Below are 19,036 nucleotides of genomic sequence, written 5' to 3'. Positions count from 1 at the left end.
CTGGTGTTCAGTTTTCATGTGGTCCAATGTAGTTTTTGCTTGCCCATATTCCTAGGCTACAACCCTTTGGAACTTCTAAGTGAAAGCCTAGAGAAGTAGTTCTCAAATTTTACCATCCGTCCAGTTCTACTGAAGGACTTACTAGAGCACAGATTTTCAGGTCCTATTCCCAAGGTGTCTGAGCTGATAAGACTGGGGCCCAAGAACATGCATTTCCAAGAAGTTCCTAGGCATTGCTGATTGCTGAGGTAGAGTATGGCCTGGAGACCATACGTTGAGAGCGGCTGATCAGGGGTATTTTCTAAGACTATTCCTTGCTGGCTGCGGACTCCAATTTTTGTCTCCCCAGCCCTACAAGACAGGCAAAAACTCTGCTTGAGCTTCTTCGTCTCTTTCATTAGGCTTTTTTCTAGTTTGGCACTACTTAAAAATAGCTGATGCCTCAACATGAAAAGCAGAGAATGTCAGGCTCAAATATTTTGTCCACTTGAGTCCTGTCTATATTAATAATTCTTCAGCTCCTTCCAATAAATTTGTTTAATCCAGTTTTAAAAAATACTCTTAGTGTGAGGGTGAGTTTGAGCCTAGCTAAAAGTCATAAATAGCAACAATACAAATCATTGTTTAGTATCTACATAATATAGCGCCTTGACTTAAGAAATGGCTCCCAAATATTGCATCAAAAATCACCTGAAGCACTTATTTCTAGTCTTACCCAAGACTCACTGGGTGTGAATTCCTTAGAAGATGTCAAGACCTTTTCCTTTTAAACTAATGTCAGTTGCATTTCTGATTCATGACCATGCTTTGACAATAAGGCTCTAAAGAACCAGAATCTGAAAATAAAACCATCTCTCTTATACTCAAAAACAATAGACATAAGTTTTTAAAATTATTGTCCAGTCTTTGTTATTTTTAGAGACCTCACATCATGTGATCTGAAATAATCAGGTTAATGCAGCTTTGAAAATGTAATGTTTGGCTTTTCTTCACCCTACTTTCCCACATTCATCTTACTCAAAGAGAATAATACAAATAAATAGTTTTATGTGCTGGCTGGGTGACCAATAGAAAAATGTGTGTTTTTATAAAAAGCAAAGCATCCCAGAACATTTCTCTTCTCCCTAAGAAAGCCATTCTGATTTCTCTACTATCTGTGAGACTAAAGGCTAAGAGCTGTTTTTTCAAGATACACAACATAGCTTTCCCAGATATAAAAGCAACAGTTTAGCTCTGTTGGGGAAGGAAATTTTAATCCAGGGCACTCATGGTTAATACATAGTTGCAGAATTGGGGCAGTTATGCTCTCATAACAGAACATCAACAAACAGTAAAGTCGTTTGTGTCTCACACCTACTAACAGCCTTCATTTTCCAGACAGCACCGATTGCCCTTGAAGCGGAAAACAGAGGTGAAATGAAGTTAGCTCTCCAGTACGTCCCAGAGCCAATTCCTGGTATGTAATGACTTTCATCCAGGTTTGTGCCCCTTCCTGATTCTTTCCCTCTCCAAGGATTTCTTTGGACTCTGTGATATTTTCAAAGGTGAAACCCTAAGCAAATTTGTTAACTTAGTAATACTGTGGACCAAATGAGTTAATTTACAGTAGACAAATTCATATTTTTTTATTGTGGCAAAAACACAAAACATAAAATTTGCCATCTAAGCCATTTTTAAGTGTACCCTTTGTGGTCAACAACAATGTGTTACGTATATTCACATTGCTATGAAGCAGAGCTCTAGAAATTTTTCACCTTGCATCTCTGAAACTCTGTACCCATTAAACTATACCCTCACCTTGTCCTTCTCCCAACCCCCTCCCAACTACTATTCTACCTTCTGTTTCCATGAAAAAAAAATCCTCATCTTACAAAATTCTCTAGTTTACAGATCTTGTTTTAATTTTCACCTCACTCTCCAAAAAGTTGGTAACTGCACAAAGTGAGTGGCCTTTTCCATATTCAGAATTTGGACCTATTGGTAGTGTTAGCGTAAGAATGGACACTGAGTGTTTTTTACAGGTGAGAATTAGAAAGATTCTTACAGAGCCCCTAGGAAATTGGAACTCATTGGTTCTCTGTTCTCAAGGCCTCAGTAGGGCAGAAATCTTTTTCCTCAAGGTTACCAATTGTACCTTAATGTAAGGGCCTTGGGTCTACAGCTCCATTAAAGAGCAAGAGACTGGAAAGAAATGCATGCCAGCCCCCTCTCACTTTCCAAGAAGTTCTACAAGTTTTTCTCCTTAAGAATCTATATGAATGGGGTGCCTGGGTGACTCAGATGGTTAAACATCTGCCTTTGGCTCAGGTTGTGATCCCAGGGTCCTGGGATCCCCAGGCTCCTGCTCAGCGGAAAGCCTGGTTTCCCTCTTCCACTCTCCGTGCTTGTGTTCCTGCTCTCACTGTCTCTCTCTCTCTGTCAAATAAATAAATAAAATCTTAAAAAAAAAAAAAAAAAGAATCTATATGAACGTTATGACTGAAATCAGAGGTTGCAACTCATATGTTTTTAGTAACCAAGCAGTGAAACTTGTAGGATGAAAGAAATAATGGATGGTAACGGCAGTGATTGAACTGGAGAAAGGCATTCTAATTCGGTTAAAAAAAAAAAAGAATTGGCTGGTAAGCAAAACCTATCTTTAGGCCCATATGGCTGCCAAACCACCTTGTTGTTACTTCTGGATCTTCCTAAAAGGCAGATTTCCTTAATATATATAATTTGTATCCTATCATTTATGGTCCACGTGCATAGAAATTCTGCCAATATCTTTTCCTCTACTATCATTTCTTGGTTGGGGAGAGGGCAAAGGGGACCATGTGTTGTGATGGGCTCTACCTTGTCTGACCTTTTGCTCATGAGGATTTTCTACCCTGGAATGGCTTCCTTTTCTCCAGATCTTTGGAGAGCTTGAGAAGAAGTCCCATCTTTTCCATAAAGCTTTTCCTGGCTATATCCTTTCACCCTCACTGACTGCATCATTATTTAGAATATTACAGTGAGGGGCGCCTGGGTGGCTCAGTGGGTTAAAGCCTCTGCCTTTGGATCAGGTCATGATCCCAGGGTTCTGGGATTGAGCCCTGCATCGGGCTCTCTGCTCGGCAGGGAGCCTGCTTCCCCCTCTCTCTCTGCCTCCCTCTCTGCCTACTTGTCATCTCTGTCAAATAAATAAATAAAATCTTTAAAAAACAAAAAACATTACAGTGAGAACTTGGCATTTCATTCTGTATTACATTTTTGTAGTTTTTATATGAATTACTCTGTTTAGTAATTTGATGAGACATAGATTTCTCATATCTCTTGTATATCCAATGACATTCCTAGCATAGGCCTGAGTACATCAGAGATACTCATTAAATACTGATTGGTCGACCAGGTTAAACTATTCAGAAAACTATGGCAGTGGCCCTCTGTCCATGTGCACCCATTCTAGTCAACAAGTGAAGAGTAAGCCAACTGCTCAGGAATTCATTATCATTAGTTGCTATTTGTATGTATACAATGTTCCCGTAAAGTATGTAACCACATTTAACAAGAGTGGTACCTTAGCTAGTACTTATTTTGATTACTTTATATTCAGTAGGTTTCAAATGCCTCCCATTAACAGCAATTGAAATTAGTATTAATATTTGAAAGGGAGATGCATTTCATTGAGATGTATTGAATATGACTATAACTGGATGATTTACATACCTGATATCTTTAATTTGTCCTGAAACAAGCCAAACCCAGAAAGAATGATACAGTATTCTGTACTTAGAATCGGTATGATTTTTTCTTTTTTTTTTTTAATTTTTAAAAGATTGTATTTATTTATTTAGAGAGCAAGCATGAGCCGGGGGAGGGGCAGAGTTGGAGAGAAAGAATCTCAAGCAGACTCCACACTGAGCAGGGACCCCAGTGCCATGACTCTGAGATCATGACCTAAGCTGAAATCAGGAGTCAGATCCTAATCCAAGTGAGCCACCCAGGCACCTCTGGGCTGGCTTTAAGTACTGTATGATACAGGAGTTCAAATGATATCCCTTAAACCTTCTTCCTTTCTCTCTCTCTCTCTCCATTTCTCAATTCACTTCCTTTGGGTTTTTACCATTCTTTTTTTTAAGGGTTTATTTATTTATTTGACAGAGAGCACAAGCAAGGGGAGTGGGAGAAAGAGAAGCAGGCTCCCCACTGAGCAGGGAGCCCAATGTGGATCATGACCTGAGCCAAAAGCAAGTGCTTAACCAACTGAGGCTCCGATCTTCCCCAATGTAAATTATTTTCATAGAACTCTCTGAGCACAATGTAGCCAGACTAGGGAGGATTTAGGTAAGAATGTATAGATTTAACCAATTAGGATCATATCCTCAAGCTCTAGCTAGTATCACTGTGCCAGACCATTTTTAGATTGGCATTTTTGGATGTAGTATTGCCAAGAGAAGAATGGCAGTGAAATTTTATTTTCTGTGCTTTTCCCATTACAGGTAAAAAGCTTCCGACAACGGGAGAGGTGCACATCTGGGTGAAGGAATGTCTTGATCTACCACAGCTAAGGGGCAGCCATCTAAATTCTTTTGTTAAATGGTAACACCATCTGTAACTCTGCTTCTCTCAGTTCTACCAGATCCTGGTCTTTGCTCATTGTTTTAGGTCTCAATATCTGTGATGCTGAAACTCATCATTCATGGTTTAAATGACATAACTCGAGACAGTAGTGACATGAACTAGAGGAATCTTTGACATGAACCCCTAAGCATTTGCTTAGTTTTAAAACCATAAAGAGGGCATACATACAAATGAAACTGGGACCATGTACTCAGATATGGAATGTCTTCTAGGAGATATATTTGCTGGTGGATAATAGTCAGTATAAAAAAACTCATCAGATTTCTAATGGTGAGATGCCATGCCCCTGACTCCTTTGTGGTGCAGGTGAATTCTTCCTTCTGTCCCTTGTCCCACCTTTGTGAACTATTTGCAGAAGTTCTTGTGCCTCATCCTGCAAATATGTAGAAAATGACTTGCTAAACAGACCCTTACTAATAGTTTGTCATAGGACCTTAAGACAATTTGAGTTTAAAGTGGCAAACTTTTTTTCTCTGTTCTATATATAAATGCCTGGCATCTGTCAGTTGTAACTCAACAGATATTAGTGCATGTTCTCTTAGCTCCCCCTGACTAATTTCATCTACATAGATTCTCCCAGAAGATCAGCTAGAGCTGTTTAGATTTTTATGGCAGTATTTGTGATTTTCGCTATACGAATTATTCATAGATGTCAACTGGCATGATTTTTCAGCTCAGGTCAGTCTCTCATTCTGAGACTGCTCACAGACCTTCTTGTGTTTATAAGAGATATCATGGGTTAAAAGCAGAAAATAGATAATCAAGAATGTTTCCAAATGCTAAAGGAATCCTCAAGCAATTGCTACCATATTAAGCATTTACTAAATGAAAGCACTAAACTAAGTTGTTTGCTTCATATGTAATTCTAATATTAACCTTATGAAATAGGCATCAGCATTCTCATTTTAAAGATGAAGAAGCAAGAGTCTGAGAAATTATGTGACTTCCCCTGTAATACACAGCCAATGAGTAACAGAGTCAGGATTCAAAGCAAGTCTGGTCCACTGTAATACAGAGTCTCTCCAGCAGGATGCCGCTGTTAATCACCACGGTCACTGCCATTATCACCACCACCAACACATCAACATCATCACAACCGTTACCACCATCATCACTACTGCCACCACCACTGCCATCACCACAACCATCATTACCACCATTGCTGCCATTATCACCAACACCGTCGCCACCACTGCCACCAGCATATCAATATCACCATCACTGCCATCATCACTACCACCACCACCTGTGCCACCATCACCACCATTGCCGCTGCCACCACTATCAAGGCTGCCACCCCTGCCGCCATCACCACCACCACCACCACAGTCACCACCACCATCAACATCACCATTACTATTACCGCCATCATCACTACCACCATCACCGCTGCCGCTGCCACCCCCACCACCATCATCTCCACCACCATCACCACCCCACCAACACCACCACCACTACTGCTTCTCTATACTCTACACTTCCATTTCCTTCGGCCAGTCTTCAGTAGTTGTATTGAAATTCAATGAAAGCACAAATGTTCACCATCTTATTAAAATGCTTTCACAATAATGATTCCTTTTATAGTATCATCCTTCCAGATACAAGTAGGAAAAGTCGTCAAAAAACCAGAGCTGTAGGGAAAACCACCAATCCTGTCTTCAACCACACCATGGTGTATGACGGGTTCAGGCCTGAAGATCTGACAGAAGCCTGTGTAGAGCTTACTGTCTGGGACCATTACAAATTAACCAACCAGTTTTTGGGAGGTCTTCGGATTGGCTTTGGAACAGGTAATATTTGTTACACTTTTAATCCTTTACGAGCCAAGTGCTTCTGGGGATGCTTGGAGTTTGTCTGTTTTTTCCTAATGAAAACAGATACTCTATTTCTATTAGTATAATGAAATGAATGAGTGAAGGAATGTCAGGCTGTATGCCAAAGGCTCTAGATATGAAGATTAACAGGATGTAGTATCTGTCCACACAGAACTTAAGTTATTGTGTGTGGGAGGCACAAAAAAGCCTTCTTCACTACTCTTCCCTGAAAAAACATTTATATCTTTTCATGACTAAAAGTGTGCTTTAAATAATCATAGTAAATAGTATTTATGGGGCACTAGTCACTGTACTGAGTGCTTCACTTATATTATTTTGTTGAATCCTCACAGAAATCTTGTGAGTAATTACTGATGTTATCCCCAGAGGAACTGATGTTCCAAGAAATGATGTAACAGAACTCATCAGTATGAGGGCCAAGATTCAAAGTTGAGTCTGTTAGACACTAAACCCCAAACTACACTTTCTTAGAGATCATCTGGTGTTACTTCCCACCCAATGCCAGGCTTTACCCCTACTACCTCACTGTGTCCCTGACAGATTGTCAGCCAGCTTTTCTATGAACACGAAGAGAGATCATTACTCTCTGAGTAGAGGGAATAGTCCCAATTATGGACTCCTTTGTTAACAGACATTTCAGGTGATTAAACAATTCTTTCTTATAATGAGCCCCACATATGCCCTTCTGGTGATATTAAAACTATCCCTTGCTGTCTTCCATTGATGATTGTAATTAGGGGATGATCCATTTTTTCCCTCCAATGAACTATTCCTTTCTAACTGCAAAGCTTCCTTTTTTTTTTTTTTTTCCCCTTTTGCAGGTAAAAGCTATGGTACTGAAGTGGATTGGATGGACTCTACTTCAGAGGAAGTTGCTCTCTGGGAAAAGATGGTAAATTCCCCCAACACTTGGATTGAAGCAACTCTGCCTCTCAGAATGCTGCTGATTGCCAAGATTTCAAAATGAACCCAAATTCGACTGGCTCCCACTGAAAACTACTAAGCAGGTGGAATCTGATCTTGCAAATCTAACTGTGCAGACAGATTTTCATCTGCTGCCTCTTGCCACTAACGGAGGCTACACAGCATGTTAAAGTCAACCTGCATATGGTTCTTTGGTTAGAAGTCCCAAGAGATTTAAGCAAGAATAACGTGTGTAACTTATGACTTCGGCATGAGAGAAGATATTTGAGAAAGTTAGGAAAATCAAACAGTTGCTGCTGCTTCAGAGAAAAAGCCATCAAAAAATATTAAATGTGGGGTGTTTCTACCCAGTAAAATATTCTAGTTTGCTGTCCCGTGTTTCACACCACATGCCATGCAGTTAGAAGGGCCTGCTTGCTACTCAGTGGTTGAAAACCCTCGCAGGAACTGAAAATATGCAGTTTTTGGAAGAGAGGGACAGGAAAAAAACTCCTAGAAGGGGGCTAAAGGCAGAATATCTGTGATAGTAAAGAACTGACCATAGGAAAACTATTTACTCTGTAATCTCTGTTAAAATACGGAATTCCGGGTTAGGCCCGGAAGACTCAATCTACTGCATGTATTCCTGCCTTTGAAAGTGCTTTCCCCTGTCCCACTGTCAAAGTCTCCTTTGTGCTTTGGTGCCACCCACTGGCTCATCGGTGGAATTCAGCTTTTGGCTTAATTGTCTCCTAAGATCTCAAGCCTGTATTTTGTAATAGACTGTGTAAAACTAAACCAAAAACAAAAACCTTGCATATATAAGATTCTGTCGTTCCTGTAACTCTATGAAATTAGCATGAGAGTGTTCACAGAGAAGCTTTGCAATGAAGTTTTAATTAGAATGTAAACTGTACTTCCTATGTATGTAAAATTTCATAAAGTATTTTGTAAAAACCCTTACAGTAAATTACTATATGATTTAGTTGTGTTGTCCAATTAATCTGACTTCTTATTTTGAATGAAATACTTTATGGTAGGAATCCTCAGATTTAAATTTCCTAGCAAGGCTAAAGAACTGCTTAGCTAATATTTCTCAAGTCTTTACTGGAACTCTGGACATCATTTCCTCTAAGTGGGAAGCTCTGACTATGTTATTGAAACTGGAATTTTTATTTTTAAGAAATAGTTGAAAAGCATTGAAGGGAAGTAAACATTTATTTTTGGAAAGTTTCCCATGGAGGCATTTTTGGGCTTATTTTAATATATAAAGCATTACATCCTCCTTAGGACCCAACTTGCTTGCCTTCCTCAAAACAAGCAGTGATTTTAATGTAGGTTAGGGGGAGCCTGGATGGTCAGGAGTGTGAGACCTTACAATAGGTGTCTATCAAATATCACTGAAAATGACCAGTCTGCTTGCTTCCTCTAAAGATGTTAGAATCTTCTACCCATTTGCCAGTAAGAGTGGCTAACCTAGAACAATGTCCTTCCCATTGTCTCGCAAGGTCTTTTAGGAAGACGTGCAGTCCAGCTCTATGCCCCAATTCTGTTCTGGCCACAGAGGAGGAACAAGATTAGCTGAGTGGAGACACACCTCCTAGGTCGGCCAGGGATAGTAGCCAAAGTCCAAATCTTGTTCCAGCTCCTTCACATCAAGGTACAAGCTCCTTTCTCAGCCCTTCTTTCAGTTACCTGCTCTGCCACCTTCCAACATCCAGCCAGCTATGAAACAGTGCGATTGGTTCTAGTATCTCCCTCTGGGATTGCCTGCCTCCTCCTGTTCTCAAATCCCTGGCATTTGGAACACCAGAGTGAACAACAGAACCACCTTTGGTATCAAAATGATTTGGGTTTGAGTTCTGGCTCTATCACTCTCTGGGTGACATGGGATAACTTGCTTAACTGCTCTGTGCCTTGGGTTCTTTGTTCCCTATAAAGTATAAAATGTAGATAACAATGCCTACCTTTCAAGACTATTGTTAGAGTTAAATGACAGAAGATGTAGAAATGCCTAGTCCTGCTGTATAGACAAACTCTGTAAGTAGTAGCTTCAAAGAAAGAGACATCAAAAGACTCAACAAAGGCAAGTAGGGGGGACTCGGGTCATCACTAGGGAGAGCATCGGCCCAGTTTTATGCCTCAGACGCCTGGGGAGGAAGTATACTGGATATTTTCAGATTCAATAGTAGGTGGGGGAAAATGATAGAACAAGAAAAACAACCATGCAGAGAGGAGCCCAAAGTCTTTATTACTAAACTGAAAATTCTCTAAGACAGATGTTATTTAACTTATTTGTTAGCATCTTACACCACATTATACATAGTAACTGTTTGTTGAGTAAATCAGTGAATGTATATTGATTAGGGTCTTGGGAGATTAGAGTCAGAGATTCTTAGATTTGACAAGTAATCTATGGACTTACTTATTTAAAATAATTTTAACATTTAGGGGTGTCTGGGTGGCTCAGTGGGCTAGGCCTCTGCCATCAGCTCAGGTCATGATCTCAGAGTCCTGTGATCGAGCCCTGAATTGGGCTCTCTGTTCAGCAGGGAGCCTGCTTCCTCCTCTTTCTCTGCCTGCCTCTCTGCCTACTTGTGATCTCTCTCTCTCTCTCTCGCTCTCTCTCTCTCTCTCTGTGTCAAATAAATAAATAAAATATTTAAATAAAATAAAATAATTTTAACATTTAATGTAAAATATTTTTAGTGTGGAAAATCTGTTTAATCAACAAGTATCATCGAGCATCCACCACGCGTAAAGGACATAGAAAGGTGGAGAGAGAGGAGAAAACATCCAGAAGCTCATCCCTCAAGAAACAACTGCTGTTAACACTTTCAGTACTTTTCCTGTTATCTTTTTCTTTTCTTAGGAAATATGCTCTGTGAATTCACTTTAGCACATCAGACAACCGTACGTGGTAATCAGCAAATAATACATTCAATATATGTGAGACCCTTTATGCTTAAATGAAGAGGACTGTTCTAATTTTATAGTCACTTGTCTCTTCTTTACAAGTTTCATTTTAGTATATGAGCTTGAAATTTTTTTTTTTAAAGATTTTATTTATTTTATTTGACAGACAGAGATCACAAGTAGGCAGAGAGGCAGGCAGAGAGAGAGAGAGAGAGGAGGAAGCAGGCTCCCCGCTAAGCAGAGAGCCCGATGTGGGACTCGATCCCAGGACCCTGAGATCATGACCCGAGCCGAAGGCAGCGGCTTAACCTACTGAGCCACCCAGGTGCCCCTATGAGCTTGAAATTTAAGGAAAAGAAGAGAAATGAGGGGAAAATACAGGTAAGTTTAATCATATTTTTGAAGTCTTTGGAATCCACTTTCATAAAACTTCAATACCCTATAATTTCAGAAGTTATTAAAATTTAAGTTCAAAAAATTTCCCCAGTCTTCCAACATCACTTTCCTTTTGTAGACATGAGACCCTGATCTTTGAGACCAAAGCGAAAACCCGAAACTTCTTTCTGATCTGTTTTGCTTCCAGTGAAATCTGAGGCATTGAAAATCCACCCAACATCTGTAATGACACCCAGACTTCTTCCTTTTCATCATGACTTGAGAGACTAAGTCTGAACATCAGAAACAGTGCCTGTGGGAACAGTCAACTTTTCATTCTGTGCTTAAGTTTTCCCAGCATTTAAGATCATTCTGAATTTTAAATTTTTTACCTTTTTTCAGTTCTCTTTTCAGCATAAAATTACATTCCATTGCCATTAAATTCCTTATAAACATGATAATGTTTAGCAGCTGCATAATATTCTAAGAAAATATAATTTCTTAACATTGTCTCTTTTTTGGACATTTAGATTTCCAGCTTTTAGTTGTTATAAACCAAAGTGCCATGAAAAGCTTTGAGCAACATTTTTTCTTTTGGATTATTTCCTAAACAAAACTCTTCCCCAAAAGGGCAACCATTAGTTCAAAAGGCATAAACATGTTTCAAGTCCTGAATACCTACTGTCAACTCACTTTCACTAAGTATGAGAGAGCACCTATTTTGTTGTACCGTCGTCAGTCCTGGGTAGTTTTAAAATAGGGGAAAATTTTTGACTGGACTGGTAGATGAAATATCTAATTTTAACTTCTATTTCTCCGATCACTGATAGCACTCAATACTTGGCCATTTCCATCCTCTTACCTGTGAACTTAATTGTTCATTTCTCTTTTACGATGTTAATGCTTTATGGATTTGTTCAGGCTCTCTACAAAAATATAAATCTATTGTCTGTTATCTTTATGGTGGGTATTTTTCCCAGTTTGAAATTCAGCACATGTTTAAAGTGCCAGGCACTGGTCAAGAATCCAGGATGGCCCAGACGCAGCTCCTGCCCTTAATGATCTCAGGGCTTAATAAAGGGAGGCAGGCAGGTGACCACGGAGTACAATAAGGCTTTTCCAGTTTCCATTAAAAATGTGAGCAGTCTACAGCAGATGCACCCAAAGTGAGTGGTCAGTTCTCATGTAAATGCAGGGAAAGGCTTTACAGAGAAGATGATTCTGAGTATTGATGCTAAGTAAATTAGTGCAGCAACAAGGGACAAGGGGGGGGAAAGGCATTCCAGGCAGAGAGAATGCCTCGGAGGAGAGAGCGCTGGTCCCTTCGGGGAACTTCAGTAGTTGGGTTGGACTAAGGCGTAAAATGTCAGGTCCTGAGACATAAGAGGCTGGAGAGACGTCAGAGCTCACAATTTCAAAAAGTGAAAATAACTTGAGCTGTTCAGCAAAGTCAAACTAAGCTTTTCCTTACTCATCTTTTACATAATGTTTAAGCTGAGAAAGTCCCTTCTGACCCAGGGTTTTTATGCTTACCTTAATTTTCTTCTAGTTTCCATTTTTTAATACTTTAATTTTATTTTACTCGTGACATGTAACTGTTTAATACCTCCAGAATTGACCTTGGTATATGACCGTAAGCCTCATTTGGATCTTTTTTCCGTTGTAATGTTTATCACATCTTTGCTGTTCGTTAAGCTTCTTTCTGTAACCTTATTTGGCTAATGGGTAAAAACAGGGAATGCTACATATCTAATAAGAGGTATTCCAAGCCGAGGACCATGGGAAGGGAAACGAAAGAAATTTCGTTGGGGTTTGCTCTTTTACTGAGCTGTGTTGAACACTGCAGGTACAACTCACAAAGCCCTTAGGATCCTGACTCCCCCGGGTCGAGCTGCTGTTTTGTTTTTATAGATTGCAGATTTTTAAGGAGCAAAGGTGTTTCCACACGACAGTTGGAGTGGGGAGAGGGAGAAAAAATACGTCCCCGCAGCTTAATTTGTTTACTCCTCCCAGAAATTAGGTAGAGTCGGGTTTTCTTCCCCCGAGGCTGTGTGGAAACCCAGTGGGGTTGGCATATCCTCTCCGTCCAGTACAGGCAAGATCCCGGGCTGGAGCTGAGAGCTGAGAGCTGAGAGCTGTGATTGGTGATTTTTTGAAAAGGCAAGCATAACCCGACTGGATTGGTTCTGGACTCCCCCAGACCCCCCTGTTACTTCACAGCAGTCTGGAGACCTGCCCACCAATCACAGGGCTCCTTACTGGAAAAAACAACTGCAGGAGCGTGCTGGGAGTCCCTAGCAACACCCTGAGAATTTTGAATCTGACAGGGAAGGAGTGTGCAGTCAGCCGATGGTGGAGGAGAGCAGCGTCTATGCCTCAGGAAGAGGAGCCTCTCAACATGGATCCTCCAGCCCCGGAAGAGCCCTTAGAGGAGCAAACCAAAAAACTAGAAAAGCAGGAAGAGGAGATGGAGTTTAAGGAACTGGATGGTCTCAGGGACGCTTTGGCAAACCTCCGGGGTCTGTCCGAGGAGGAGAAGAGCGAGAAGGCGATGCTTTGCTCCCGCATCCAAGAGCAGTCCCAGCTCATCTGCATCCTGAAGCGGAGGTCAGACGAGGCCCTGGAGCGCTGCCAGATCCTGGAGCTGCTCAACACAGAGCTGGAGGAGAAGATGGTGCTGGAGGCTGAGAAGCTGAAGGCCAAGAGCGCGCACGCCCAGCAGCTGGAGGAACGCTTTATGACCTTGGCAGCCAACCACGAGTTGATGATCCGCTTCAAGGACGAACACAAGAGTCAGAACGTGAAGCTCAGGGAGGAGAATGAGAAGCTGAGGCTGGAGAACCGCAACCTCTTCAGCCAGGCTCTGAAGGACCAGGAGGCCAAAGTGTCGCAGCTCACCGCGCGGAGCGAGGCCCTGTCCAAGGACCTGGAAACGGTGAAACAGAGATGCGCTCAGGAGGCCCACCAGGCGCAAACCAGAGAGAAGGAGCTGCTGGAGCTGCAGAGCCAGCGGGCCGGCGCCCACACCAAGGAGATGGAGCAGCTGCGCAGCCAGCTGCAGAGCCTCAAGCAGAAACACCGGCAGGCCGTTGAGCAGCTGGCCAAGGCCGAGCAGGCGCACGGCAGCCTGAACCAGGAGCTGCAGGCCAGGCTGCAGACAGTCACTCGCGAGAAAGATGAGCTGTTGCAGCTGGCCATGGAGAGAGGCCGGGTGCTTCAGAACAAGCAAGCAGAGATCCGGCAGCTCGAGGAGAAGCTGGAGACAGCCGAAGTGGCCCGGAGGCATGCCCTGGAGAGGTTCGAACAAGAGGCAGTGGCCGTGGACAGTAACTTGAGAGTCCGAGAACTTCAGCGCAGGGTCGACGGGATCCAGAAGGCCTATGATGAACTCAGGCTGCAGTCTGAAGCCTTCAAAAAGCACAGCCTGGATCTTTTAAGCAAGGAGAGAGAGCTCAATGCCAAACTCCGCCATCTCTTTCCATAGGAAGCTTCTGTTTCCTATTTCCTCTAATTTAGAATTTAACTTTGTGCCTTAGCATTATGACAAGAGTAAAGTTGGTTTTCCATTTATTATACTTTTAAGCACAAAAGAGAATTCAAAGAAAAGCTATTTTACTGTGGTGATGTGGTTGTTAACTGTTGTAAGGCTAGCACTAACTTTCAGCCCTACCACCTAAAATACACACGGCATACCAGGTGTCTTTCTGTGCCTTGGAATTCCTCCTAAATTTGCTATCATTAACTCCATCTTCCCCATAATTTATTCATTCTCAATCCCAGATATCTTCAGATAGCCCGAGACTTTAAATTAGCAGCTCCTGTGGACTTAAATCTTAAAAGTGCAAGGAGATGTACTATTGTGAAAACAGTTTTGCATAGTTCCCCCTTGTAGCTAAGCAGGTCTGTAGTCTCCCTTAGTTGAAAATAGAAACTCTAACAGTTTAATAGCATAGAGAGCTTGCAGAAGAAAGTGTCCAATTTTGCAACTGACAAACAATTGCTTGCTTCACCTGCTTTACAGCAGTATCCTTTTGATTTTTATTTTACTTGTACTAGCTTGGAAAAACAAAGATTGAAATCATTAAATTTTTCACCAAAATGGGCAAACTTTATTACAGTCATTCTATATGAGCAGTAAGATTCAAATAAGTGAAATCATCCAGTGTTTATGTTTCCTGCAAGCTTAGATCACATTCCATTTTCTTGCCCTTTTTTCCCTTAATAAAAACAGGATTTAGTGGTGCAAGTATGCAAGTATCAGTGTGCATAATATGCTAATAGGCAAAAGGCCCCAATTTAGGGTAACAAGTCAGAGCAGACCAGCTATGATACATAAAGCAACACATAGTGATTGTTTTGTTTCTATTAGCATTATTTCCTTGCAATTACCTTTTCCTTTTTAATTTTTTAAAACTTTTCCTTATTTAAAAAAACATCTAAATGAAATATATATGTATAATTACAGCATGGTTTGTAGGAATACCTAAATATCTAGCTATTTAAAAACATTATAGTTATTACATCTATTTATAGAAAGTTTTTAAAGAGGCAATTATAAAAAACACTTTATGCTTCCTTATTTCTGTATTTTTAGTCAATACATAAACATTATAAATATCTCTCAAAATAGATTGTAATTCTGTATTTTTCTTACCCATTTGGTGCCAAGGGTCCCAAGAGTTACCTAATAATTTGGATGTATTAACTATACTTGGTATCTTTTTGATAAACAATTTTTGAGGGTTACTCTACCTCGGGCAGTTTTTTAAACCTATTTTCTCACAGTCCTATTAAGATTGTGGTATTAAATACAAATTCCAAGAAACCATGATTTTGGCTCAAAAAGACTATTTACTTCCTCTTACACATTCAAGAATCAGAATATAGGAGCTAATTAAATTAAAGTTATCCTTTATTGGGGTCATACTATTTATCATTGTGCTAAAGCAGTTTGGATGGCTTGTTTACTTATTTAATCTGTAGGGCCATGTGAGAAGGTAATTATGTTTACTTCTGTCGCAAAGAAGAGGAAACTGGGATTCAGTAATTTTTCCAAGGCCATTTGATCCCTGGGGGTGCTGGGATTTTGATGACAACATCCCACTGAGATTCCTTGACTATTTACAGAGTGCCAAGCTCAGGGTTTAGGCACTAAGAAGCAGCATGAAGAAGCACTTTTTCTACCCTGGCAGAGCTCCCACACTAGTCTAGGAGCAAAAAAAACAAGTACATACAATGTGCTATGTCTTACTGAAGGTGTTACCAGATCTCGGTAGGTAACACACACACACACACACACACACACACACACACACACACACACAGCAGTTGACTCGCCCTGGGGTAAAGATCAGGAAGGTAAAGAGGATTAATTGGCAGGGATGACTAACACAGGAGTTGATATGTAAGTCGGTTCTTAAATAACTAGAATTTCATCCGTGTAGAAAGGGAAAAGTCTCATCTACACGATGAGACAGCATCGTGTAGAAAGTCCATGGTGTTAATTTTTAAAAATGTACAGGATATTTGTGGACATAATAGGTAGTTGGGAGGAGGTTCGGAGAAACATCATCTACAGATAAGACTAGAAGATTAAGTTGTGGACAGAACACAGGGAGCCTCAAAGGCTACGCAGACCCCTTATAGTAGAGGGTGAAAAGGAAGAGAGGGGCAAGCGTACAAACGCAGCCACAGAAGCCCTCCTTTCCCCAGCCGGGTTTGGGCTGCTTCGCCTGTGGTCTGGTGCGCATGCGTGCCTGGTGGGCATGTGTGCATAGAGAATCCTTGCCTTTATCCCATCATTGCCCCCAACCCTTTCTGCCTGTCCAAGCTCCACCCACTGGGCCCAACCCGTGTCTGGAGGTGGGGTAGTTCGCCCAGATTTTACGCCCAACCTCCGTGGAGGAGGCCTCTCCTGGGCAGAGACAAGGTGAGTCTTAAAAGCGGGCTAAGAGCAGTTTGGGCAACGAATCTTGACGTCCTCGTACTGAAATGTGGTCTAGTGGAGGATTTAGCCCATGGTACTTTCTTTAGATGGGGAAAGGTGTATCTGGAAGAGTGTGGGGGTAGGTAAGGTAGGGGGACACGGGCATGTGTCCCCTAAAACGTGGGCACAAAGGCATGGTCTCAGGTGCCCGGGTCTGAGGACAGTCCTGTTCAGTCATGCTAAGGCTTTTGTATTAGGTTGTATGACATGAAATTGTCACTCTGTGGGTTATAAATGATTAGATAGTGACTGTTTTGTGATGTTCACTCTAATACCCCTTTGAAAGATATTAAAAGGATAGGATAGTGGCTAATGAGAAGATGGATGCCTACAGAATTGATGGAGGAGACTGATGTGGAGAACAAAGATAAAAGAAATGTAGGAAAAATTAAATTTCCTTACAACTTAGAACCCATTGACAAGTACTTGGGATAGGCATAATAACTTTCTTCCAGGAATTCAACTGCCTCAAAACTTTGCTGAAGGCATAAGGTAACCTTAGCTTGACAGTAGTCCGACCTCCAGGATCCTGTAAGTCTTTAACATATAAAAATCCCTTTGGAAACCTCCTTTATATCTACACTGCCCTTTGCCCATGCCAGGATATATGTTAGCAATCATCCTCTAAGCATATGGTCCACTGATAAATATCTGAAGGGTCTCATGATTAAGGTTCTACTAGACAGTAGTGAATGACATTATCCTAGGGGTAGCTAGCTCCTCGGGGTCCTGGAAGCCTTGCTTCCAAATTCCTTGGAGACTTAAGCTATCTCTAACACACTCCAAACTTACAAGTATATAATCAGTCTCTTATCATGATCTCAGTGCAGCTTTTTGCCCATGGTCCTGTCTCATGCTTTAATAAAACCACATATTTTTGCACCAAAAACATCTCAAGAATCCTTTTTTTTTTTTTAATTTATTTATTTGACAGAGAGAGATCAACAAGTAGACATAGAGGCAGACAGAGAGAGAAGCAGGTTCCCCACCGAGCAGAGAGCCTGATGCGGGACTCGATCCTAGGACCCTGAGATCATGACCTGAGTTGAAGGCAGCAGTTTAACCCACTGAGCCACCCAGGCGCCCTCAAGAATCCTTTCTTAACCTTTAGTTTCTGAACCCTAATATTTCACATCAGAGCCCACAATACAGAATAGAAAGTAAGAGGATTGTGAACCTATCGTGTCAAGTGCTTTTCATTTCAGCCATATTCCAACACCAGAAGGGAGGTTCATTTATCACTGTTTTAGAGATGAGAAAAGTGAGACTCAGGAAAGTGACTTGCTCAAAAACCAGAAGGCTTTGGTGGGGGCAGAGGGGGCAGGGACAGGAGAAAGGTTTGAACTCAGGCTCCTCCGGCAGGCTCAGCTTCATAGGTGTGTCACCTGCATAGAGGCCCCACATTTGGTTAAATGCTCTGCTGTCAGTGTCTTGAGATTGTTTTTGTTGTTGTTGTTGTTTTTAGAGAGAGTGAGCGGGACTAGGGGTAGTTGAGGGGCAGATGGAGGGAGAGAGGCTTCAACTGACTGGACACCCACCGAGAGCCCGACTTGTGGCTCAGTCTCACAACTCTGAGATCATGATCTGAGCCAAATCAAGAGTTGGATGCTTAACCGACTGAGCCATCCAGGTGCCCCAAGATTCCTAATAATTGTGACAAGGAGTTCCATGTTCTTCTTTTGTGCTGGGCACTGCAAATTATGTGGTTGGGCCTGTTTTCTGGCTCAAAAGTCCATGCTTTCTCCCACTATACAGACTACCTTCTAAATGGCCACAAAAAAGCATTATTGTTTTCCCCCTCTGTGCTCCACAGCACTTTGCATTCCACTGTCTCAGTGCTTATCTTGTTTTAATCTGTGACCCACAGATTTGGGGATGAGTGACAAGTGTAGTTATTGTGGTATGCTGATGTATAAAATGATGCTTATCACTGGAACAAATTTAATAAAAGTAAAAAGTCGCCACCTCTAGACTACTGCCCTTGAGGGGAAATTTGAAAAACAACAAAACTCTTTTCCAAAGCAGACCTGTAACCCTGGTGAATTTTTTCTGCAACATCCACAAGTAACCCTGAAGTGAAAGTCAGCAGGACAGAGACTCTAAAAACAAATAGTGTGTGAATAGTGCTGTGTAGATAGTGTGATCTTTTGTGTTATGTTTTTGTAATCTCAGTGTGCCTCTAAGGAACTTCTTTAGTTAAAAAACAAAACAAAACAAACAAAAAAACCATGGTGAAAAGGGCTAGAAAAGGAAGGAGAGCTATAGAAAAGGTGAACAGGCTGATGTTTTCATACTCACTCTGCTTCCATTAGGGAATATTCATTCAGGTTAATTTGTTTTTAGTAAGGTATTAATAAAAAATTTATTTCTTCCCAACTCCACTATATAAAACAGCTATTTATTTATTTATTTATTT

At 41.2% G+C, this 19,036-nt stretch overlaps 2 protein-coding genes across 12 annotated transcripts in view; both read left to right on the top strand.

The window, feature by feature from the left end:
- Positions 1-8,328, top strand: part of SYTL2 (synaptotagmin like 2) — a 120,121-nt gene extending 111,793 nt beyond the window's left edge. For all 11 annotated transcript variants that reach the window (XM_059412196.1, XM_059412192.1, XM_059412184.1 and 8 more), the window contains 4 exons: positions 1,378-1,456; positions 4,464-4,563; positions 6,190-6,395; positions 7,262-8,328. In XM_059412196.1, the coding sequence (XP_059268179.1) occupies positions 1,378-1,456; positions 4,464-4,563; positions 6,190-6,395; positions 7,262-7,407 (531 nt within the window). In that variant the 3' untranslated portion in view covers positions 7,408-8,328. The remainder of the gene's footprint in view (positions 1-1,377; positions 1,457-4,463; positions 4,564-6,189; positions 6,396-7,261) is intronic.
- A 4,553-nt stretch (positions 8,329-12,881) lies between these two features.
- Positions 12,882-15,450, top strand: CCDC89 (coiled-coil domain containing 89). Its single transcript, XM_059391490.1, has one exon. It carries the CDS (start codon positions 13,006-13,008, stop codon positions 14,116-14,118), a length of 1,113 nt encoding a protein of 370 aa, XP_059247473.1. The 5' UTR covers positions 12,882-13,005; the 3' UTR covers positions 14,119-15,450.
- Positions 15,451-19,036: the final 3,586 nt, after the last annotated feature.

Source organism: Mustela nigripes, chromosome 1 (assembly GCF_022355385.1).
Source record: "Mustela nigripes isolate SB6536 chromosome 1, MUSNIG.SB6536, whole genome shotgun sequence".
In the NCBI taxonomy this organism is placed as follows: Eukaryota; Metazoa; Chordata; class Mammalia; order Carnivora; family Mustelidae; genus Mustela; species Mustela nigripes.
The sequence above is the reverse complement of the archived record's forward strand: the minus strand, read 5'-3'. Positions and strand labels throughout refer to the sequence as shown.